At 33.0% G+C, this 24,560-nt stretch overlaps 1 protein-coding gene across 10 annotated transcripts in view; it reads left to right on the top strand.

Moving 5' to 3' along the window:
* LOC134719107 (atrial natriuretic peptide receptor 1-like) overlaps nt 1-24,560 on the top strand; it is a 362,861-nt gene that overhangs the window by 308,516 nt on the left and 29,785 nt on the right. For all 10 annotated transcript variants that reach the window (XM_063582071.1, XM_063582069.1, XM_063582070.1 and 7 more), the window contains exons 4-8: nt 6,511-6,646; nt 7,555-7,646; nt 9,354-9,492; nt 15,707-15,791; nt 22,311-22,437. In XM_063582071.1, coding sequence (XP_063438141.1) covers nt 6,511-6,646; nt 7,555-7,646; nt 9,354-9,492; nt 15,707-15,791; nt 22,311-22,437 — 579 coding nt within the window. The remainder of the gene's footprint in view (nt 1-6,510; nt 6,647-7,554; nt 7,647-9,353; nt 9,493-15,706; nt 15,792-22,310; nt 22,438-24,560) is intronic.

The following is a 24,560-nucleotide window of genomic DNA, read 5'->3' as shown; positions in this document are numbered from 1 at the left end:
AAGTCAAATAGTCGATTAGACCGTTGGTTTTCCCGTTTGAATGGTTTTACACTAGTAATTTTGGGGCCCTTTATAGCTTGTTGTTCGGTGTGAGCCAAGGCTCCGTGTTGAAGGCCGTACTTTAACCTATAATGGTTTAATTTTTAAATTGTTATTTGGATGGAGAGTTGTCTCATTGGCACTCACACCACATCTTCCTATATCTATTTCGTCTGATTTGTTTACCAGCTCATATTTTTAAACAAAACCAATATCAAAGTGACCTACGGTAAAGCCTACTTACATGTAACTGATAAGATACATTTTTAACGGTGTTTGTACACGGATCAACACTTTCATGGATTAATAATTAGCTCATCACAAGCCGTAAACACTTACCTTTGTTTGTTAATCATGAATTCTATGTAAACGTGTTTTGTATGAGATGTACATCTAAATTAATTTAATTACTCTGTATTTGAAACTTATCTATAGATATAGGTAGACGTGGTATGAGTGCCAACGCGACAACTCTCCATCCAAATAACAATTTATAAAAGTAAACCATTATAGGTCAAGGTACGACCTTCAACACGAAGCTTTGGTTCACAGCAAACAACAAGCTATAAAAGGCACCAACATTGTTTAATTTACAATTTAAAGATAGGCAAAAGTACGAGAGCGATATTCAAACCCAAAAGTCGAAAATAAAGGCAACGAAATGGCCAAAAATTAAAAGAACAAAAGACAAACGACATTGCAAAAAAAAACCCAGAAAAGTAAGTCTGAGCATTACGGAAAGGCACAAGTTTGAAGTCCAATATTGTTGTGACAAATTAATGGACAAGTCGTATTATACAAAGTACCAACTCCTCCGGAACATAAATTGTTCACTCTGTCAAACTTTATATGCAAATGTTTTTGATTTTATTAGAATTTGGTTCATGAACACGTACACAAACACTAATTGCTATTACTAGTATGATATGTTACTTGAAGACACGGTGGTCGGTAATTCATTGATCAATTGACACACAAAAAAAAACAGTGGACCAAGCTGTGTTTGTAGACTAGTACGTTTGTCTTTTGTTAATATTTTTTTTTTATAAAAGTTAGTTACAAAAACACTGCATTCCACCTTAGACTATTATACAATAATTTATTTGCAAAATACACCCATATGGGTCACGCAAACACAAATACAACATTTAATACAGACAGTGAAGAATTACAAATATAAACATAAAACAAACAATAGTTATAAATGGTAAATAATGTAACCTTTGATGGAAATGAACCTCATTTTCGCGATTCTAAAGATTGCTTTATAAAGACACCAAAGTGTACTATTAGTATAATAGTCCCAGATTCCACCTACAACCGAAACTTTTCAATAGACTTAAGATTCATTCGAGTACTTGCGAGTACTCGAGTATCATGACCGAGTATCCGAGTATTAAATTTAAGATCTTTTGACATCCCTACTTTATACCGATGATAAAATTTAGTAAATGTTTTGACTAGTTTGTGATATCGAAAACCCTGGTGTAATAATTTTTCAGTAATACATAAATTTCTCTCGTTAAAATCTAAAACATTGTTACATACACGAGCGAATCGTAAAAGTTGAGATATATAAACACCGTAAGATGGTGACAAGGGAACGTCACCATCTAAAAACGGATAATTAACGATAGGAAATGAAAAATCATCCCTTTTATCATAAATTTTAGTATTCAGCTTTCCGTTAGTGATATAGATATCAAGATCGAGGAAAGGGCAGTGGTCATTGTTAGTATTAGCTATGCTTAGTTAGGATGTGAGTCCTCTGTTTCAAAATAACAAACTGTTTAAAAGAGTATAGAACATTAATAGTATTTTATAAGTGATTTAACAAGAAGAAAAAATAGAATAAGGTTCATATCCTTTTTAGCTCACCTGGCACAAAGAGCTTTTCTCATCACTTGGCGTCCGACGTCGTCCGTCGTCGTCCTGCGTCTATCGTCCGTCGTCGTTAACTTTTACAAAAATCTTCTCCTCTGAAATTACTGGGCGACACAGGCTCTTTAGAGCCTCTAGTTTAATTAAATAATTGAATTTTTGGCGGGAAATGATTCTCTGTAGATTGTTCATACGGAATTTTCCTTTTTTTCAAGATTTTCAATAATGCTAAACTACTTTATGTAGTAAAATTATGTAAAGAAATGTTTGGGAAGAGCGCCTGATTTTTACTGGCACTAATTACATTCAAATAACCAGAGGATTCTGAAAACCTGACAAAATCAAAACCAAGAGTTGTGAAAATTTTAAATGAATGCTTGAAACTTATATATTAAAAACACTACTAATATAGATATATCTCTATTAACCAATTATAGCTTAAAATGGACGGTTGTCAGCTTATCAATGCGACAGTCACGTGACATTCACGTGACAAATCACGGTGTCTATAAAATTGACTTATCGTCTTTAATTGGTTTTTGATCGTTTGAGATCCAATTCCCTAATCCACGATTCGTGTTAATTTCTCTTTTTTGTCTATAACCTTTAATACTTATCCAACTTTAGAACGAGATTGTAACACGACACATGTCCTATGAGGAAAAACGATAAAGTCAAATTAGAGTCAAATATTTACACTGAGTCTAAATTAACGTTGAAAATATTTGTAAAGAATATAACAGTACATTTTGTATACAAAAAAGTCTTCCTACACAAATGGAAATTACAACTGTATGTCAACTATAAATCCTTACTATTTCGATGTTGAATTGAATTGAGTCTACAATAAAAAAAAAAGTAAAAAAAGTCAACTACATATTGCTACTTTTAAAGTAGTTTTATTTAAATGCAGTGAATTGATTTATACGGAAACTTTAGGCTTGGTGTAAGTCCTCTTTCGTATCCTCAGGAATTAGAAATAAATAATGACTTTTGAGAATTGTGTGCAGAACTTGTCAGTAGCAAAGAGCAACGTTGTCCAATTTGTCATCAGCAAGTAGAATTTTATGTCACGTGAGATTAATTGGAGAATCTCGCGGCGAGGAGTGCGTGCTCAAAAGTCCCTGAAATCATTTGTCATGTTAATTATTCGATGACATTGTGTGCTTTTGGTACGACTATAGGGATATCAATGTCATCACTCAAAAAATCGAATTACACGAGTTCAATATTGATATTTAATACACTTACAGGACAGAACTCGATCACGTGGTGTGATATGTGTCAACAACTGACGGTTAATGTTTTACTATGATTGATATGATCATGTTATGTTCTCATATTGAGTTTTTATAGATGCTGTTGTCTCTGTTTAATATTTATTTGTGCTGGGGAAAATATTATGGTATTATTTATAAGCAAATTACGTGATATTTTTATTTACTAGGTTTAAAACGCTCTGTTTTCATTGACAGAGTAGTGTACTGTAATGTTGGTTACTGGCTGTTTCTGTATTGGTCCCGTTATAGATTCGAGGTTAGCTGTATTGGACCCGAAACTCGAAGAATCGAGGGCCAATACAGCTGATCAAGAATCTATAAGAGGGCCAATACAGAAACAGCCAGTTCATAACACTTTTATTAAATGATTTTTAGAAATAGCAAACCGGAAGTGAATGTCCCGTATAACATCATTTGACCTGTTTATTTTATGATTTTGAGTTAATACAAATGTTTTTATGCATAACGCTACCGTACTAATGGCGTCATAAAATTGAAACCGGAAGCGAACGTCCCGTATAAGCATATGGGCCAATACGACTTTTTTTCCGTATTGGCCCAGTTCGAAAAGCAAAATTAACTCTTTATTTATATCCACAGTGAAACGTTTGCAGTATTGCACATGCTGATTTATCCGCATAAGGACTGATTTGCTCATATCATTTAATAATTAACAGATGTGTTCGGGTTTGGTCATACATTTTGGTCATATGTTCAAAGTTTAAAATACATTTTTAGTTTCAGAAATTTGCGCATCGATCATCTCTGAAGTGGAATCAGTTTTCAAAATGCCCACGCATCTGATTAAGTAAAATTGTTACTGTCAATATTATTATCGAAAGAAAACACGATATAGGTGTTCCTCAACCATAAATGACCCCAAAAGTCATGCTCAAGAGGGACGTCCTTAAAATTTGGTACGCAAGCACGTGAAATTGAATTATGAATGAAAATAATATTTTTCGTTTTTTAACTTCATAATTGTAATATGTCGTTTGAAGCATCGCTCTATCTTCATTTGAAAATTATTATTTTTTTACCTTATATACCCTGATTTAACACATATAAAGGTATATTGGAGAGAGAAAAAAAAAATCTGAGACAAGTGCCTGTGTTTCTAGCAGCAGACAATTTCGATTAACTTAAAATACTCTGAAATTGTTAAATCGATATTGTTTTTTCTGTAACATGTTAAATATGACAAATTGAGAAACAAAACGCTAAATTTCTCAGATTGTAACAGCCTCGTTCTCATTACTTGTCTCTGACATTTGTTGTATTACTTAAACGGTCAGCAATCATGCAATCAAAACGACAACTTCCAGGACTCAGTCAAATAACAAAATTGGTTCTGATTAGTCAAGTAATTTGACGCTAATTCATACATATCAGATACATTTGTCTTTTTAAATGACGCATGAAATAAATTGGTTTGTTTTTGTGAAGTCACATCTTGAAAGTGGTTTTCAGGGTAAAGTATGTATCTATAAACTGGTTCTTTCATATATAATCAACGTAACTACTTATATATAAAATAAGAAGAAAAAAGTGAACGTCCAGTATAAACCCATGGACCAATACGACTTTTTTTCTATATTGGCCTGGGTTTTTTTTTCGTTTCAAGACTTTTTAGACGTAACAAAACATTGCACATCATTTGACCTGTTTATTTTATGATTTTAATCTAAAAAATATATAACAAATGTTTTATGCATAACAATACCGTAGTAATGGCTTCAGAAAATTGAGCCCTTGGGCCATACGACTTTTTTTCCGTATTGGCCCTGTTCGTCAAGCAAAATTAACTCTTGATTTATATCGACACTGGGACGTTTTCAGTATAGCACATGCTAACTTATCCGTATTAGGGCTGATTCGCTCATATCATTTAACAATTAATAGATTTTCCGGGTTTGGCCATACTTTTTGGCCAGTCATATGTTCAAAGTTTATATTACATTTTTAGTTTCAAGTACTTTGGCATCGATCATCTCTGAAGGGAAATCAGTTTACAAAATGCTCACGCATCTGATTAAGTAAAATTTTTACTGTTAATATTATTACCGAAAGAAGACAAGATATAGGTTTGCGTCAACCATAAATGGCGACAGGGGGTATTGCAATATTAAGAGGGACGTCCTTAAAAATTTGGTAGTGCGGGATGTATTAGTACGCAAGCACGTGAAATTGAAAAATGAATGAAAATAATAATTTTCCTTTTTTAACTTCATAATTGTAAAAAAACGTATGTAGCTTTATCTACGTTTGAAAATTGTTTTATATTTCATTGTTTCATGGTTAATTTCTTGTTCTATCTATCCGACAATTTTCTCTGTGTAGCTACAGAGGCACTTGTCTCATATTTTTTAAAACCTATAACCCTTAATATAACACATATAAAAGAGGCACAAAAGACTCGACTATAAAGGTATATTGGGAAACAAATTCTGAGACAAGAGGCTGAAGAGCCTGTGTTTCTAGCAGCAGACAATTCCGATTAACTTAAATGCTTTGAAATTGTTAAATCGATATTGTTTTTTTCAGTAACATGTTAAATATGACAAATTGAGAAACAAAACGCTAAATCTCTCTGATTGGGACAGCCTCGTTCTGATTACTAAATTTCTCAGATTGTGACAGCCTCGTTCTCATTACTTGTCTCTGACATTTGTTTTATTATTTAAATGGTCAGCAATCATGCAATCAAAACGACAACTTCCAGGACTCAGTCAAATAACAAAATTGGTTCTGATTAGTGAAGTAATTTGACGCTAATTCATACATATCAGATACATTGTCTTTTTAAATGACACATGAAATAAATTGGTTTGTTTTTGTGATGTCACATTTTGAAATTAGTTTGCAGGGTAAAGTATGTATCTAAATATAGACTGGTTCTTTCATATATAATCAACGTAACTACATTTGTAACTACTTATAATATATATAAATATATCGTTTAAAATTAACTATCGGTCCGATGTTTTGAATAAGACATGCCATTCCATTATTGTAAACGAATCGTAATCCATGTTCCTTGAATACAAGTAGAAAATATTGCAATTCAAGTTTTTTTTCAGAGAGAAAAAGACACACACGCGCGCACATAGACAAAAATGATCGGTGTGGATATTAGTCATTTTTGCACATGCATAAAGTCATCAACAAAAATTCTGTGATTCTTAAATATAGGATTCAGGCTTTGAAAAGTACATAATGTATAACTATCTGATGGTATCAATTTTTTGTTATTCTTTAAAACGTCAATCAGTTTCCAAAGTACAATATATATCATGTAATATAATTTCAGGTCAACAGCTTTGTCGGTGCCTTTCACGATGCTGTTATTTTGTATGCTCTCGCATTAAACGAGACCTTAGCTGCCAATAAATCAATCACAGATGGCGCTGAAATCACAAACCGGATGTGGAATAGAACCTTCGAGGGTATTTATCGTCAAACTATTGAAACTAATGGTGACATTTGCTACTTAAATAAAGTACACTAAAACAATTACATTTTCTATTTGTCACTTAAAAATGTTCAATGCAAGCGTTTATTTTAAGTTTTAAGATAAATAATATATTACGACCAATAAATATCTGTATGTGCTTATATTATTTTACATGTATTAAGTAGCAAAACAAAATATTCCTGTTATATACAAATGCTCAATAAAGTGTTTATTTGTTTGTTTTTAAATGACATTTTGCAAAATATGTTCGCTTCATTTTAATCGTTTAGCCAAATTCTTCTTCGGTCTTCTTAGTCTCAATCTAACATAAGAGAAACGATATTCTTGTAAGCAAATGATAGAGAAATGTTTAGTTCTTATTTTCAGGTCTGTTTAAATTTAAGATTAAAGTAAAGTTTTCGATGAAAGAGAGAAAGATATGTCTTTATGTTGTTACATGGAAGTCGAAAATGTTGAACAATCACTCTGTCGATTGAGTTTGACAGTCACTCTATCGAATAAGTTGAACAGCCACTTCAACGCACAAGTTAAACAGTCATTGACGAATAAGTTGAATACTCACTCTGACGAATAAGTTGAATAGTCACTATGACGAATAAGTTGAACAGTCACTCTGACGAATAAGTTGAACAGTCACTCCGACGAATAAGTTGAATAGTCACTCTGACAAATAAGTTGAACAGTCACTCCGACGAATAAGTTGAACAGTCACTCCAACGCAATAAGTTAAACAGTCACTCTGTCGAATAAATTGAATAGTTGAACAAGTTCCACATTTTTTTTGTTTTTTGCATGTTCATACTTGCACAATAGAAAATCTTAATAAATTAGATATAATGTTTTTCGGTTATTTCATAAATTCTGTAATTTTGTGTACAGGAATCACAGGGACTGTCAGTATTGACGAGAATGGTGATCGGAATGCTGATTATTCTTTACTGGATATGAATCCTCGTACACATAAATTTGAGGTAAGTAAAAAGACCTACGTCCCTCAGAAAAATAATTTGGTTTGCCCAAACCCTACCAAAGGTAGAGACAGTGGGTAGCTATAGGTAGGTAGGTATTTTCTTTTCTTTTTTCGACAAAGAGAAATTGTCAAATACTTTTCAGTCTTCAAACTTTATTTTTCGCATCAGGACAATACAAGATTTTGAGTGAACAGTTATTTTCCGGGTAAGTAGGGTTTCAGGCAAACAAAAATATTCTTTTATTTTGCCTAATTGCATTTATCTACTGTAACAGTAGATGTTTGTCGAAGGTTAAATGTTCGGCGGTGAAGGTTAAATGTTCGGCGGTGAAGGTTAAATGTTCGGCGGTGCAAAAATATATCTTAATAAACTTTGTTTTAAGGTTTAATACATGACACGCTAGCTAGGGATTACACAACCCTTTATTTATAACCATTAACGCATTTTTGAACCAGAGATTTTGGTTTACTTTCTTAAACTATATCTAAATCATCATATACAATTTCAAACGTTTTGTATTCTATCTTCGTATAGGTCAACACTTATGTTTGTATCTTCGATATGTCAAGTTAGAAAATTTTCAAAATCAACCATGACTTGATTCAGCGTGCAATAGTAAATTTCTTCATAGTATTAGCTTGAGGCTTAGAGTCAAAATTACTCTAGTTCTGCCTTATTAAGAAAGAAAACCCATTAATATGAAATTAATGAGACCAAGTCTTTCCATACCACCGAAAAACATCAACGGCTTTAGGCTATCGTAGAATTGGAAATCAAAGATATTTTCATAAATCAGCCGAAATAACAGAGGTTAGATAGTTCCCGTTTTATCAACTAATTTGCCCAAACAGCCATAATTTTCTCATTAGCAAGTGCTCATGCAAGAAATCTACACTAAATTCCATGTGGAAAATAAAGTGCTCCTCTAGAATATGCTTTTGTATCTATCGCCTTTTTTCCAGTTAAAACTTTTGTTTGTAAATTTAAGCAACTGTTTTTTTTACGTCTTTTCAACAAACTGAATGTTTACATGTATTTTAGATTTTTATAGTTTTTATGTTTTGTCTTAGGTTTCACGTACAATGTACGATACATGTATGTTACACTTACAATGCATGCTACACGAATGTTACATGTATGTTTCATGTATATTACCTATATGTTACATAGAGAAGAAGATGTGGTATGAGTGCCAATGAAACAACTCTGTCATCAAAGTCACAATTTGTAAAAGTAAACCATTATAGGTCAAATATAAAAAAAGAAGATGTGGTATGATTGCCAATGAGACAACTATCCACAAAAGACCAAAATGACACAAACATTAACAACTATAGGTCACCATACGGCCTTCAAAAATACGGTTTTCGTCACGGAGCCTTGGTTCACGGCAAACAGCAAGCTATAAAGGGCCCCAAAAATTACAGGTGTAAAACCAATCAAACTGGAAAATCAACGGTCTAATCTATATAAAACACGAGAAACACTTAAGAACCACATCAACAAACGACAACTACTGAACATCATATTCCTGACTTAGGACACGTGACAACACATACAACGGGTCTAAACGTTTTAATGGGTACCAACATTTGCTCTTATCCGAAACAATAGTGTTACATCGCAACATGCAATAGACCCACTATAGAATATCAATTGAGTTGGCTTTAAATTAACTCATACATGTATGTTACTAATTTATTTCAGGTTGTTGCTAACTATTTTGGTAAAGACAAGGAGTACAAAGAGGTTGAGGGTAAACGTATCCATTGGGCCGGGGGACGGACGTCTGCCCCACCCGATACTCCTAAATGTGGATTTGATGGGTCAAAATGCCCTCCAAAAAGTAAGTATAATAAGTGTCTGACAAATGTTTATATTGCCAATCGCATTTCGTTAGTTACTCCGTTTGCTTTATCTTCTTTGTCATTGCTATTCCTTACTTCGTGACTACTCGGCGTTTTTCTGACTGCTTATCGAACATGCTATTTTCGAATGATTATCTCTTCTTTTTTTCCAGCTACATTGTATGTCTTCGAAAAAAATAATCTCAAAAACATAATGTTCTTGTGCACTACATTTGCTCTCTATATAGACTATATATCACTGATGGAATGAATACACGACGTATTACATGTGTATGTTTATGTTTAACTGGTGGAATGAATACATATATTACATGTGTACATGTATGTTTAACCTTACTAGTGGAATAAATACACGTATTACATGTGTATGTTTAAATTTAAACGACGAAGATTGGAATGAATACACGTATTACATGTGTATGTTTAAGGTTCATGTGGACCCTATGGCTAAAATGGCCGTATTTTTACCTCAAAATTTACTCTGAGTACAGACAAACCTGGACATCTGTAAAAAAGTTCAGGCATAGCATGCCCTAGATAAATGAATTTTAAGTATGTTTTATGTTTTAGAAAAATAAAAACTTACCAGGATTTTGCCGTGCACTTTTTTTCATTCCTCCAGAAGGTGCCAAATAAACTAAGTTGGGAAACAGGTTTGAGAACTTCCCCACAGGTAAAAATTAAAGTGAGCATTTTTAATTGACATGGACATTAGATGGACAATAGATACCTGACAATAATTTGTTATTTAAACTGTGTACCTGAGTGGACCATATCAAGGTAAACTCAACTGTTTGTTAATTTTATCATCTTCTGCAGAGACGAAAAAAAGTGTACGGCAAAATCCAGTTAAGTTATGAATTTTCTAAATCATACAATGCATTTGAATTCTATTTATCTAGGGCATGCTATGCCTTAAAACTTTTCCAGATGCACAGGTTTGCCTGTACTCAGAGAAAAATTTGAGGTGAAAATACGGCCATTTTAGCCATAGGGTCCACATGAACCTGAAGTTTAAACTACTAAGACCAAACCAACTATAATAAAAGCTTTCGACCGTCAAAAATGAAAAAAAAGACCGTACTGTACGGTCAGCTTTTATATACGAATATTTTAGAGCTAATCGTATAGTAGAGCTTCAATTGTACTTAGTAGTTCACACCTTTGCCTGGTATTTTACAGACTTTCCCTGTACTGTACACCTTTGCCTGGTACTTTACAGACTTTCCCTGTGCTGTAAACCTTTGCATGGTACTTTACAGACTTTCCCTGTACTGTGAACCTTTGCGTGGTACTTTACAGACTTTCCCTGTGCTGTAAACCTTTGCATGGTACTTTACAGACTTCCCCTGTACTGTAAACCTTTGCCTGGTACTTTACAGACTTCCCCTGTACTGTAAACCTTTGCCTGGTACTTTACAGACTTTCCCTGTACTGTAAACCTTTGCCTGGTACTTTACAGACTTTCCATGTACTGTAAACCTTTGCCTGGTACTTTACAGACTTTCCCTGTACTGTAAACCTTTGCCTGGTACTTTACAGACTTTCCCTGTACTGTAAACCTTTGCCTGGTACTTTACAGACTTTCCCTGTACTGTAAACCTTTGCCTGGTACTTCACAGACTTTCCCTGTACTGTAAACCTTTGCCTGGTACTTTACAGACTTTCCCTGTACTGTAAACCTTTGCCTGGTACTTTACAGACTTTCCATGTACTGTAAACCTTTGCCTGGTACTTTACAGACTTTCCATGTACTGTAAACCTTTGCCTGGTACTTCACAGACGTTCCCTGTACTGTAAACCTTTGCCTGGTACTTTATAGACTTTCCCTGTACTGTAAACCTTTGCCTGGTACTTTACAGACTTTCCCTGTGCTGTAAACCTTTGCATGGTACTTTACAGACTTCCCCTGTACTGTAAACTTTTGCCTGGTACTTTACAGACTTTCCCTGTACTGTAAACCTTTGCCTGGTACTTTACAGACTTTCCCTGTACTGTAAACCTTTGCCTGGTACTTTACAGACTTTCCCTGTACTGTAAACCTTTGCCTGGTACTTTACAGACTTTCCCTGTACTGTAAACCTTTGCCTGGTACTTTACAGACTTTCCCTGTACTGTAAACCTTTGCCTGGTACTTTACAGACTTTCCCTGTACTGTAAACCTTTGCCTGGTACTTTACAGACTTTCCCTGTACTGTAAACCTTTGCCTGGTACTTTACAGACTTTCCCTGTACTGTAAACCTTTGCCTGGTACTTTACAGACTTTCCCTGTACTGTAAACCTTTGCCTGGTACTTTACAGACTTTCCCTGTACTGTAAACCTTTGCCTGGTACTTTACAGACTTTCCCTGTACTGTAAACCTTTGCCTGGTACTTTACAGACTTTCCCTGTACTGTAAACCTTTGCCTGGTACTTTACAGACTTTCCCTGTACTGTAAACCTTTGCCTGGTACTTTACAGACTTTCAATGTACTGTAAACCTTTGCCTGGTACTTCACAGACTTTCCCTGTACTGTAAACCTTTGCCTGGTACTTTACAGACTTTCCCTGTACTGTAAACCTTTGCCTGGTACTTTACAGACTTTCCCTGTACTGTAAACCTTTGCCTGGTACTTCACAGACTTTCCCTGTACTGTAAACCTTTGCCTGGTACTTTATAGACTTTCCCTGTACTGTAAACCTTTGCCTGGTACTTTACAGACTTTCCCTGTGCTGTAAACCTTTGCATGGTACTTTACAGACTTCCCCTGTACTGTAAACCTTTGCCTGGTACTTTACAGACTTCCCCTGTACTGTAAACCTTTGCCTGGTACTTTATAGACTTTCCCTGTACTGTAAACCTTTGCCTGGTACTTTACATACTTTCCCTGTACTGTAAACCTTTGCCTGGTACTTTAAAGACTTTCCCTGTACTGTTAACCTTTGCCTGGTACTTTACAGACTTTCCCTGTACTGTAAACCTTTGCCTGGTACTTTACAGACTTTCCATGTACTGTAAACCTTTGCCTGGTACTTCACAGACTTTCCCTGTACTGTAAACCTTTGCCTGGTACTTTAAAGACTTTCCCTGTACTGTAAACCTTTGCCTGGTACTTTACAGACTTTCCCTGTACTGTAAACCTTTGCCTGGTACTTTACAGACTTTCCCTGTACTGTAAACCTTTGCCTGGTACTTTACAGACTTTCCCTGTACTGTAAACCTTTGCCTGGTACTTTACAGACTTTCCCTGTACTGTAAACCTTTGCCTGGTACTTTATAGACTTTCCCTGTACTGTAAACCTTTGCCTGGTACTTTACAGACTTTCCCTGTACTGTAAACCTTTGCCTGGTACTTTACAGACTTTCCCTGTACTGTAAACCTTTGCCTGGTACTTTACAGACTTTCCCTGTACTGTAAACCTTTGCCTGGTACTTTACAGACTTTCCCTGTACTGTAAACCTTTGCCTGGTACTTTACAGACTTTCCCTGTACTGTAAACCTTTGCCTGGTACTTTACAGACTTTCCCTGTACTGTAAACCTTTGCCTGGTACTTTACAGACTTTCCCTGTACTGTAAACCTTTGCCTGGTACTTTACAGACTTTCCCTGTACTGTTTAGTAACTTTTCCAAAACAATTAGTGTTGTTATTGGTATTTTAACAGACATGTATTTAGTATTTCTCAACCATGATGGCATCGATACTTTTATTGTTTTGTTTAAGTGTTTTAACAATTACTGGACGTTCTTGAAATAGATTTTTTTTACTCACAAGAAAGTTGTGTTTTATATTGTTTTGATAAATCCGACAGTTTCGTTTGACGATATGCACTTTTCGAATATTTCGCAAATCGACAAAGGAACTGTTTATTTTAAATGACTGTTTTCGTATAAGCAGGAAATGTAAGGAATAGTTACTTGTTGTTCTGTAATGATGACTTGGTTTTCTAAAAATGTACTCGATGGTCTTCATTTAACTAATGAGAACAAATTGAATCAAAGAAATCCAGGACATTTATCTTACACGCTTTTTGTCAAGATCACAGCAACATTCTCTGATTTTAAATATAGGGACATTGTCCGAGGGTTCAATTAGTTGGCAACATATTTGATTTAGTTCGTTATGTTTAACGTATAGGCAAGTCGTTTGTACTCTAGTGGATAGTTGTCTCATTGGCAATAGTATATGTAGATTTGGTTATGTCCCAACTTACCTTAGTGTTGGTGATAGTCTAATAGGGAGGTTTGGAAGGGGTATATGTAACAAACGTTCCACCATGATCACGGCTTGTCTATGACACTTTTATATCTTTGCGAAAATTCACAAATATTTACTTTAAGCAGCCTTAAATATTATATTTGTAGAATTGTTTTTTCTATCAATAATAGTTCATAATGTATAACAATGCTGATCCTAAGTAAAGTTTCATTCATTTGATTAAACATGGCTATTATAACCACTTTGACGGACATAATGACATTATATGGACTTCCTTAAACAAGTCTTGTAGCATCGGGAAATCATAAATAGTCATATATCTGTAAAGATATGGTTTCAGATGTCTAGATGTTCATATCAGGAAAACAAATAAGTTCTTAGGTCTCACGATTTTCCTCCGCTTTAGTTTACTATAGTGCATAGAAACATCGACAACCTTCCCAGGATGCACTATTAAAACTATGTTTTATCAAAGATCATCAAATGTAATACTAAAGATGCGTTGAGACTGTTAAAACACTCAATAAGACACAAACATGTAAGAGAATAAGCGGTACATGTAAAATTTTGAAAATAATAATAAGAAAATAGGCAAACATTAAAGAGAATAATAGGGTGTTTAATAACAAAAAGAATAAATTACACTAGGGGTAAAGGAACAGAGAAATTCGGTATAGCAAATCAAAAAATATATAGAGAAGAAGACCTTTCATTTTTTTACATACATTTGGCCGTTAGTTTTCTCGTTTGAATTGTTTTACATTGTCTTATCGGGGCCTTTTATAGCTGACTATGCGGTATGGGCTTTACTCATTGTTGAAGGCCGTACGGTTACCTATAGTTGTTAATGTTTGTGTCATTTTGGTCTTTTGTGGATAGTTGTCTCATTGGCAATCATACCACATCTTCTGTTTTATAACTTCACCATCCAAAGCCTCAGATGATACCAATACATAGATGCTAACAGTCATACCCAAGTCCGTCATGGGCTCCAATCTTTTTATTACAGGTACAACATTAGCGTGGGGATGAATACACCGAAGGAGCGTTTAATGAAACGCAACTTTTATAACTTTGTCAGAACCACATGTATCAGACAGACACTGCCATAAAAATAAAACATAGCGTACAAGCCGGTATATTATCAAAAATAAGCTGAATTGGGTTTTATATTCACCGTAACCAGAAATACTGAAATACATGTAGAATGATACACTAAGGGGGCGCAACAGGACGGCGTTAAACCAACGTGATAGTTTACCCTCGGTGCGATTAGTGGAAATATTTATCAAATTTTACTGTTACTGCAAAAATATGTACTTATTTACCTTAAGTTTTTGTTGAAAATCAAGTTTTACCGACTAGACATTTAACAGCACATAACGATTATTTTTTAACAGATTTTGTGAAAGAAATGGACATGAAACATACAGTTTGATAATACGGAGACATGAGTTTCTGATAATACATCTATCATTTTGACAGCTTTATATAACATAATCTTATTGACTGGATATATACTGAAATAGATCTGTTTATTTAGCTGATTCAATTTCAGATAAGTCTGCAGAATTGCACAGCGATAATTTTATTTGTTTGACCTCATCAGAGAAGGTCGGATATGATATATTGTCTATGTTACTTTAGACGGTCTTAATGTATATATAATAAATTAAATGTGTTTGTTTTATGCCATTAAAAACGGTTTCTAAAATAATGCAGTAAAACAATTTGATTGATTCATTGTTGTTTGAATTACATACGGAAGCAACTATGTATTGCATACCAAGGAAAAGAAAAATATAATTATTATATAATAGTAAGGTCCTGCAGTGTGAATCGAACTGGATAAAAAGACAAAAGATACAACACACCAATGTAACAGTATACCCTCAAATACTGAAGCTAGCTTGTCCAAGAATATTTTTTTCCTTAAAAAATAAACTGTATTTTGCCAGATAAATTAATTACGATGTTTTTATTTAATTTCAGAACCATTTCCAGAGTATGGTATCGTTATAATTGTACTGGGGTCTTTGTTAGTTATTGTTCTTGTAGCAGCTTTCTTTATATACAGGTGAGACACTAAAAGTTAGATAAAGGGAGGTAACTCTATAAATCAGTATTATTATTAAAAAGGCCATGTGATGCACAATCAAAATAACCTCAGCGGTTTTACAAACAAACAAACAAAAATCAGTTCAACTTACGGTCAGTTTTATTTTTATTTTGTTAAAAAAAGTCGTTGTTACTAAGTATATAGTGTATTCATAAAAGTGGTTCACACAAACAGGTCAGTGAGATTAAGGAGTTCAATGGGTACCGCATATGGAGCATGATCTGCTTATATAATAAGTTGTGTATATGCTGCCTCTCTTCTTTGTCCAAGGTTTCCTTTCTCAAATGAATGGAGTTGAAATTATGTTGTAGCTTTATCAATTTCAAAATCACATTATATGTGTTTTGTTTGCATTCGATAAGAGTGTATGGTAAATTCTTGTTTATTAACGACATTCCCTTAATTTCTGTGTACTATGCAGTTTCTGTAATATTTGAAAAAGAATAGTTCTCGATTCATTTACTGTTGTTTGTTTGAGGTCCAGTGAAACTATTTCATCATGCATATTGAGAACGAATTATTACCAAACTAATCAATAGATGAAACTAGTTTAAAACAAATTTTCTTGACGTGTCATCATTTAACCGCGGGCTTTTTGTTAACAAGAGTGGGTTGATCTCCATGATTCTTTTGTAGTCTCGTGAGAGTTTGGAACTTGAGCAAATATGGAGATGGAGAAAACAATAAATAGCTATTTCAAAATGAATGTAATTGTTGTGTCCTCGGGCTTAATGAGCTACGTGGTACTTGAGAATACGCAGCTTGATGATTTAGCAATACAAGAATAACAATACAAAGCAGATATAGCTGTTTTGTAGACCTTTAAGCAGCAAACGGTGCCGGAAAAGAGAACAATTTTTAAATAACATGAAACCCACATAAGATGGCATATATTTATATAAATAGAAAATGATAGGTCAACAAAATTTAAAAGTAACACTATGATTACAAAATCAAATAAATTCATCCCCCAAAATAAAATAAAAAAATGAATAAAATATTAAAAAAACAGGAATTGATCCAACACAGTATTTAAAAAAAAAGCGTTGAAAATACTAAATACTTCAAAGATTCAGTGATTTTTTTCTCATAGGGGAAAGCGTAGTATGTATTCATTAATAGGCGACAGTTCTTTCAATTTTAGCTCACATTTCTGACACCAAAGCAGTTCGAGCAAATCTTATGAGAAAAAAAATGTTCATAAGGCTAAGATCTATCTGCCCTAAAATTTTCAGACCAATCAAGCAACTTGTTGTTGGGCTGCTGCCCCTGAATTAGTAATTTTAAGAACATTTTGCAGCTTTTTGGTTTTTATCTTGAATTTTATTATAGATAGGGATAAACTGTAACTAGCTATAATGTACAGCAAAGTAAGAGCTTAAAGTTAGTCAACTTAACCAAAGTGATCAATTTGCCCCTTAAGAAGTTATTGTCCTTTAAATCAATTTTTAACAATTTTCATAAATTTTGTAAATGTTTACAATATATTTTCCACTTTCACTTCTTGGTCAATTTTATTATAGATAGAGATAATTGTAGGCAGCAAGATTGTTCATACAGTAAGATATACAAACACATCAACGACACCAAAACACAATTTTGTCGTGATAAATCCATCTATGTCCTTTGTTTAATATGCACATATACCAAGGTTAGCGACACATGCTCTTAAAAGCCTCTAGTTTCAATTTACTATTTGTTTTCATAAAAACATGAAAAAACAGTTATGATATTAGTACTGTATTATTATGTTTTAGAAAGTGAAATAAAATGGTACCGTAACCATCTGCAAACGAAGCTTGTTTATGGTATTCCTGCCTACCGCCATTTTTATGAAAATTTAGACGATTTGTCTAATAATTTACAATATGCTTCAAAAATAAATAAATAAATAAAAAGATTGCGTCCTTACATTTAATCACAGCGATTCTAATTTGACTTACTTCTGAGAAAATGTAGTACTACTTTTTTACTATCATGACAACAACCGGCATAAAGTGCTTCCGGTTTTCATCAATAGTATCTTATAATTGACATTTAACGCAGAGCACTCAAAGACACGAACTATAGACATTTATATCGTATTAAAGTTTTTTCTGTGATGTGGTATTCTAATTATTGAAAATGCATCTATTAACACAAGTGTAAAAAGGGTAAGGTATATCGTACTGGTATATATTTGTTGCTAAACACATTGACCTAGTATCACTAAGCTTGCAACTATGTTAAGAAATAGTAGAAAGTCTATATGGTTGTTTAAGTTATTTATCTTTATGTTTTAATTTTGTAGTTTGTCACCGGTTTAATCATTTATATCTATTATACAAGTCATTTTATAAAAAAAATACTGTTTGCAAAAGTATGAATTATTCTAAATGATAAGGATGTTCTTATCCCAGGCGGGAAAACCTAGCCGTATTGGGCACAATTTTTTTGAACTTTTGGTCCTCAATGCTCTTCAAATTTGTACCTTTTTTTTTAGCTTTCGAACTTTATTTCCAGAACGGCACTGGTTAGTCTTCTGTGGCCGAAACGCGCGCCTGGCGTATTAAAATTTTAAACATTGCACCTTTTGTTATCTTTTTTTGTGTGTTACTTTGTCCTATATGTTCTCCCATTTATTTGTATTGTAGTTATATCATGTAATGTTGTCATTTTAATGTCATATTTAACATTGCCACAAAAGCGGGAGATTTGGCATGCAATAAAACCAGGTTCAACCCACCATTTTTTAGAAAAATTGTTCTGAACTAAGTCAGGAAAATGTCCATTGTTATATTATAGTTCGTTTCTGTGTGTGTTATATTTATATGTTGTGTATCTGTTCTGTACTAGTTCTTCTCTTATATTGATGTGTCTAGGTTTTAGTTTGTAACCCGGAAATGTTTTTTTCTCAAACGATTTGTGAATTTCAAACAGCAGTATACTACTCTTGTCTTTATCTATAAAACGCAGATCTAAAAGACATAGTGTATTACTAAGCTTACAACTATGTTGCAAGACTATAGAAAGTATTATATTAGACCTAAAAAGAATATGGAATGAAAGGGTTCTTAGAAAAAAATACAGATGATGTTTTTTTAAACAGCTGTAACTTAATTAAAAATTAAACTTCAATAGATTTTGCTGTCATTTTCAGAATATATGATATATCATGTTTAATAAAATAACCGTTTAAGTGTCAGCAATACATTCTGTTGTCGTTGTCAGAATATAATATATCATCTTTATATCAATTCAACTTCGAACGCTATCTTTTATCTTGAATGAAAAGCAGCGCAGCATTTTTGTCATAATTTTGTCACATGTGTCCCTTGAGTTTTTCTGCAATAGAAGTGTAAAAAGTGTAACAACTCTTGGCACATTTTAATTTTGATAAATTTATCATTCAAGTCAGCTAACATTTAGTTCCATTCAATTAAAGTAAAATAATTTGAAGAACGAAATTTATTTCCTAAATTTACAAATATTGACAGTTTTAATTACATGCACAGTGACTGATCCAAGTAAATTAGCAAATAAATGAAATGTTTTAGTAAAATGTAGGAGATAAATGTCAAGATAACTAACGGATGTCAATATTCAATTATTTCCCAAAATACTCACAATTGGCACATTAGTTTAAAATAAATATTACGATAATAATTCAAAAAGACATTCGTGTAAATTTATTAAAAGCTTTGAGATAACTTCGTTTGGCTCTTTAAATAAACCCACCACAGCAACCAGAATTAAAACACACGTTCGTCTTCAAATGTCTTATCCGTCACGCTCGCAGAAAAAAAGTTAAATAAGGCAAAATAGAATACGAAGCTGAAGAGTATTGACCCAAAATTCTGAAAGTGTTTGCCAAAAACAGATACGCCAATCTATACCTGGGGTAGAAAATCATTAGTATTTAAGAAATACTCCGAAACAGTTTAGCATTTTACTTGTAATTTTATTAATGAAAAAAATGTCATCCTCAATGGCAGCGGAATGGAATGTTTACCTCTTTCAATATGTTACATAGAAACAGTTTGATCATTCGGAGCACTATGTTATGGCTGTTTTTTGTTTAGTTCAATCTTTACTTTTCTAATGTTTTCGGGGTCTTTGTTTGTCTTTTCTAGTTTTTTCTATGGTCAAGTGTTGTCTGATTTTATTCATTTGTTTAGTTCCAACGATGTATCATTTGTATGTTGTCTGCTCTATGGTCGGGTTGTTGTCGCTTTGACACATTCCCCATTTCTTTTCTCAATTTTATCATCCCCGATTTTTCATTTCATGTAAGTTGCAACATTTGCATATATCATTTGTGTCTGTATCAAATTATTAAACTGAGGTATTTGAATCATTGAACCAGTAATGGATATGTTCGTGTAGGATTTTTACATTTATTAGTCATTCAAGATTGTTTAATTCGGAGGCTGGGTGATATAAGAAGTTGTTCTAATGTGTCGCTAGCCTGTGAACACTGAAAATGTCAGTCTGAACACCTCACGTGACAGATACGTTCAAATCTAATTTTGTTTGACAAGAATTATTTGTGTGCCTGCCTCTTCCTGTCAATGGTTCTCTATGGCTTCCTCCAGAAGTAAAACCTGACCGCAACAAAATTGCCAGTAATGCTGCAAGTGGCGTTTAAACACAAAACAATCAATAACGCATAACCTTTTCTGCTGATGAAAGATTCTTTTGAAGTTTAATTAAAGGAGATAACCAGCATCAAACAACCTTTATTACTACTGTTGTAAATTGAATATTGACACTTCTTAGTTTATAGGTTGGATATTAATTAGGCAATATTTTACTGTATAATTGAATGATTTTGGAATTAACACTTGAGATTTGAATTATAATTATAGCTGTGGGAATACTTATAAGGATGTGTGAAGTATGAATAATTAGAGTACATTGTCCTTTTTATATTTCCATTTCAATGGATTTTTGTTTCAGTTTATTAAAAAAAAAAAAAATGGACACACATATTTATTGTTTGATGTCAGAGAATTTGTAGTTATCTCCCACGTAAATATGGCACTAACAGCATTTGACACAACTGTTTCGTACTTTGGGTTTTCATTGCTCTTCAACTTCCTTATTCATTTAAATTTTAACCTATTTTTATGTGGACGTCATTAGTTGTTCGAATGTGGATGAAACACGTGTCTAGCGTGATACATTATAATCGTTGCATCCCAAAGATGATTTTTATAACTGGTCAACATCGTAAGGAGAATGTATGTATATATTTGGGAGATCCATTCCAATACCTTACGTGGAAAAAACAACATGGCCGAGAGAAAACCAGAAGCAAAGAACATATAAACAATAGTCAACTAAAATTTACAAACAAAACTAAAGATTTAGTTACCTTATACAAACAACCTAGACAATCGTCAATAGAGCATGGAGCCTAGTAATAAACATCTCATTGGACAATTTATAAAAAAAAAAGTGTTCCCGTGGTTCAGTAGAGGTTTATTTTAAGTATTATTTTGAATACCCCTGATAGTAGCTTCATGTTTATGTAAATATACATGTGTTATTTGAATATTTTGTGTGTTATCTTGGATATTTTCCTGTAGAAAAAATATTCGATTATTTTGTGTATGGCGTGAGCAATCCTATTTCTTGTTAGTTTTTATATAAACAATTTTAAGTCCTAGCCACAAAACTAATATTTGACAAACCAATACTGACTGACATTTCCATATTTCATAGAAGTTTGCTTTCATCCTCAGACTAATCTAACATAGCTTAAAGCTACCCTAAAGTGATGAAATATAATTTAGTTTTTTTATCATTTCTTAGAGGATTCTTGATATTGAATTGTGAACAATTTGATTATGACAATTTTCCCAAGTAAATCAATTTAAAATGTCTGTCTTGAAGATAGTCTAAAATGGTAGAAACATATATTATTAAATGTACTATAGCAAAATCAAAATGTACTTAAATTCACAAGAACATTGTATTGCATTTCTCAACAATGACTTACGTGAACACTAAACTATTTTTTTTAAGTTTATTTATCTGATTTGTATTCTTACATTTTTATTTATATATTTAACTATTTTTTTTGGTATTTATTTATTTATATTTTGTATGGATTTATTTTAACTTCTCTGTAACCATTTTTCATACTTGGTATTGTGAGACATACATTATCTATCTTTTAGAAAATCATAAAAAGTATGTTGATGGAAAGACCACCACGTGTAATAATCCAACAAGAAAGAAAATTCGGGGATGTAGTTATCAATGATTTTACTTATATTTGTGTTCACCTCCTTCGTTTTTCTCTCATAAATATGTTGGCACAATTGTTTGGAATTTATTGTCCTCAATGTTCTTCAATTTCGTACTTTTTTGGCTTTAGAACTATTTTGATCTGAGCGTCACTGATGACGAAACTTGCGTCTGGCGTATTAGATTATAAATCTGGTACCTTTGACAACTAACCATTAACCCCATATTTTCGATTGATTTTAGACATATCAAATTAGAAGCAGAGTTAGCCGAAATGAATTGGAGAGTGAAATGGGAAGATATAATGTTTGGAACGATGGAAAACGACAAGAAACTCCGTCGTCAAGGGAGTACCCTTAGTCTTACCAGGGTGAGTAAATACATCTGGTCAGGAAATCACATGTTAAAAAGAATGACTATATTTGTCTGTGTTAAACACTTTTACATTATCTAAGGTGAACATTATGTTTGGTTAACCTTAAAATGAAGAGACTAGTTTTTAGTTCCATATAGAGACCATCTCTAGATTTCTATTTTGGTTGAAGACCTTAATTGATTAAAGTGTTTGAAACAATTCACAATATCAATCCGAGTCAAACACTTTTACATATTAATTCACAAGATCAATCCGAGTCAAACACTTTTACATATTAATTCACAATATCAATCCGAGTCAAACACTTTTACATATCAATTCACAAGATCAATCCGAATAGATCAATCCGAGTCAAACACTTTTACATATCAATTCACAAGATCAAGCCGAATCAAACACATTAACATATCAATTCACAAGATCAATCCGAGTCAAACACTTTTACATATCAATTCACAAGATCAAGCCGAATCAAACACATTTACATATCAATTCACAAGATCTATCCGAATCAAACACATTTACATAACAATTCACAAGATCAATCCGAGTCAAAAACTTTTACATATCAATTCACAATATCAATCCGAGTCAAACACTTTTACATATCAATTCACAAGATCAATCCGAATCAAACACTTTTACATATTAATTCACAAGATCAATCCGAGTCAAACACTTTTACATATTGGGTAAATACAGCGGTATAATTGGTTTAACCTTAAACTGACGGGTCTATTGTGTAGTCCTTACTAGAGACAATCTCTTGATTTCTATTTTGGTTGAAGACCTTAATCTAAACCTACGCAAGATATGTTGTACACAAGATGTTTAGGTGGATTTAGAGCAAACCTTAAACTGACAACAATTTCTAGTCCCATAAAGAGACCATCTCCAGATCTGAGTTTTAGTTAACGACTTTAATCGAAAATGCTCATTTTATCTTGAAAAGAACATAATTGTAGTGCCATTTGAACCCGAACGATCATCTGGGACAAGCATACAAAGGTTGATTGTATTCATATCTGAGAATTTAAAGATTGTGCACTTTAATATTCAGCAGGAACTAGCATTTACAAGGAATTCAAAGATAGCTTATCTACATATATTTTCATAACGTGGCACCCTAACTATGTGATACAGTGAATATTAGTAACGCAATACTTATCAACAAGACTTAATAATGAAAAAGATGACATAACATGTCCTTTTCTGCAGCTGTTCGGCGAGTCCCATAGGGTGAAATATCATGGCAGATAATTTCAATTTATTATCATGATGTAAACTATTCTATTTATATCAAGCCAAATAAATAATTGATTATCATTATAACCAATGTCAACCATAAATAATTTTTACTAGGTGTTGGTTAATTCGTTTAGTGAGTGGTAGATTTATTGTTAAGCAATGAGATTTTTCCTCTTGTAGGACTTTTATGTAGGTATTTTTGCGTCTTGTTCTAGCATTAAATGGCATGCTTACTAAGGAAAGTGATATAACAATTAATACGTTTGTGTTTCATATTAAGGAAAATGGCTTTATCAGTATAACTGTTCCAAAAGAAATTGTTAAAAATATCTCGCTCTTATAAATGTTCTGACACCGGGTCAAATCACTTTTACATTTCGGATCACTTGGATTTAGAAGTTTAAGCACAGACAGTCCATGTTTGGCTTATAATTTTAAATATAATGATAAAAGTAAAAGGAAAGGGATGTTTTAAACCAATCTAAACGTTTTTGAATACTGTTTTAAAAAGGCAAATAAAAGCAACAGTAGTAAACAGCTGTCTAAATGAATAAAAATAAACCACAATGCATTAGATTGAGAAACTGCAAATTAAGATCCTAGTTCAACCTTAGACGATTTAAGATGACAGAATCAACCTGGTCTGTAGAATATGAATCACTGTAACTAGATGTTTATCTCTTAGGATATTATTTAGGGGCCAGCTGAAGAACACCACCGGGTGCGGTATTTTCTCTCTGCGTTGAAGACCCATTGGTGTCCTTTGATTGCTTTTGGTCGGGTTGTTGTCTCTTTGACATGACCCCCATTTCCATTCTCAATTTCATAAAGGTTTTGTTGGAAGAAATTAAGCAAAACTGATATTTCAA

The sequence above is a fragment of the Mytilus trossulus genome, chromosome 5 (assembly GCF_036588685.1).
Source record: "Mytilus trossulus isolate FHL-02 chromosome 5, PNRI_Mtr1.1.1.hap1, whole genome shotgun sequence".
Taxonomy (NCBI): domain Eukaryota; kingdom Metazoa; phylum Mollusca; class Bivalvia; order Mytilida; family Mytilidae; genus Mytilus; species Mytilus trossulus.
The sequence above is the reverse complement of the archived record's forward strand: the minus strand, read 5'-3'. Positions and strand labels throughout refer to the sequence as shown.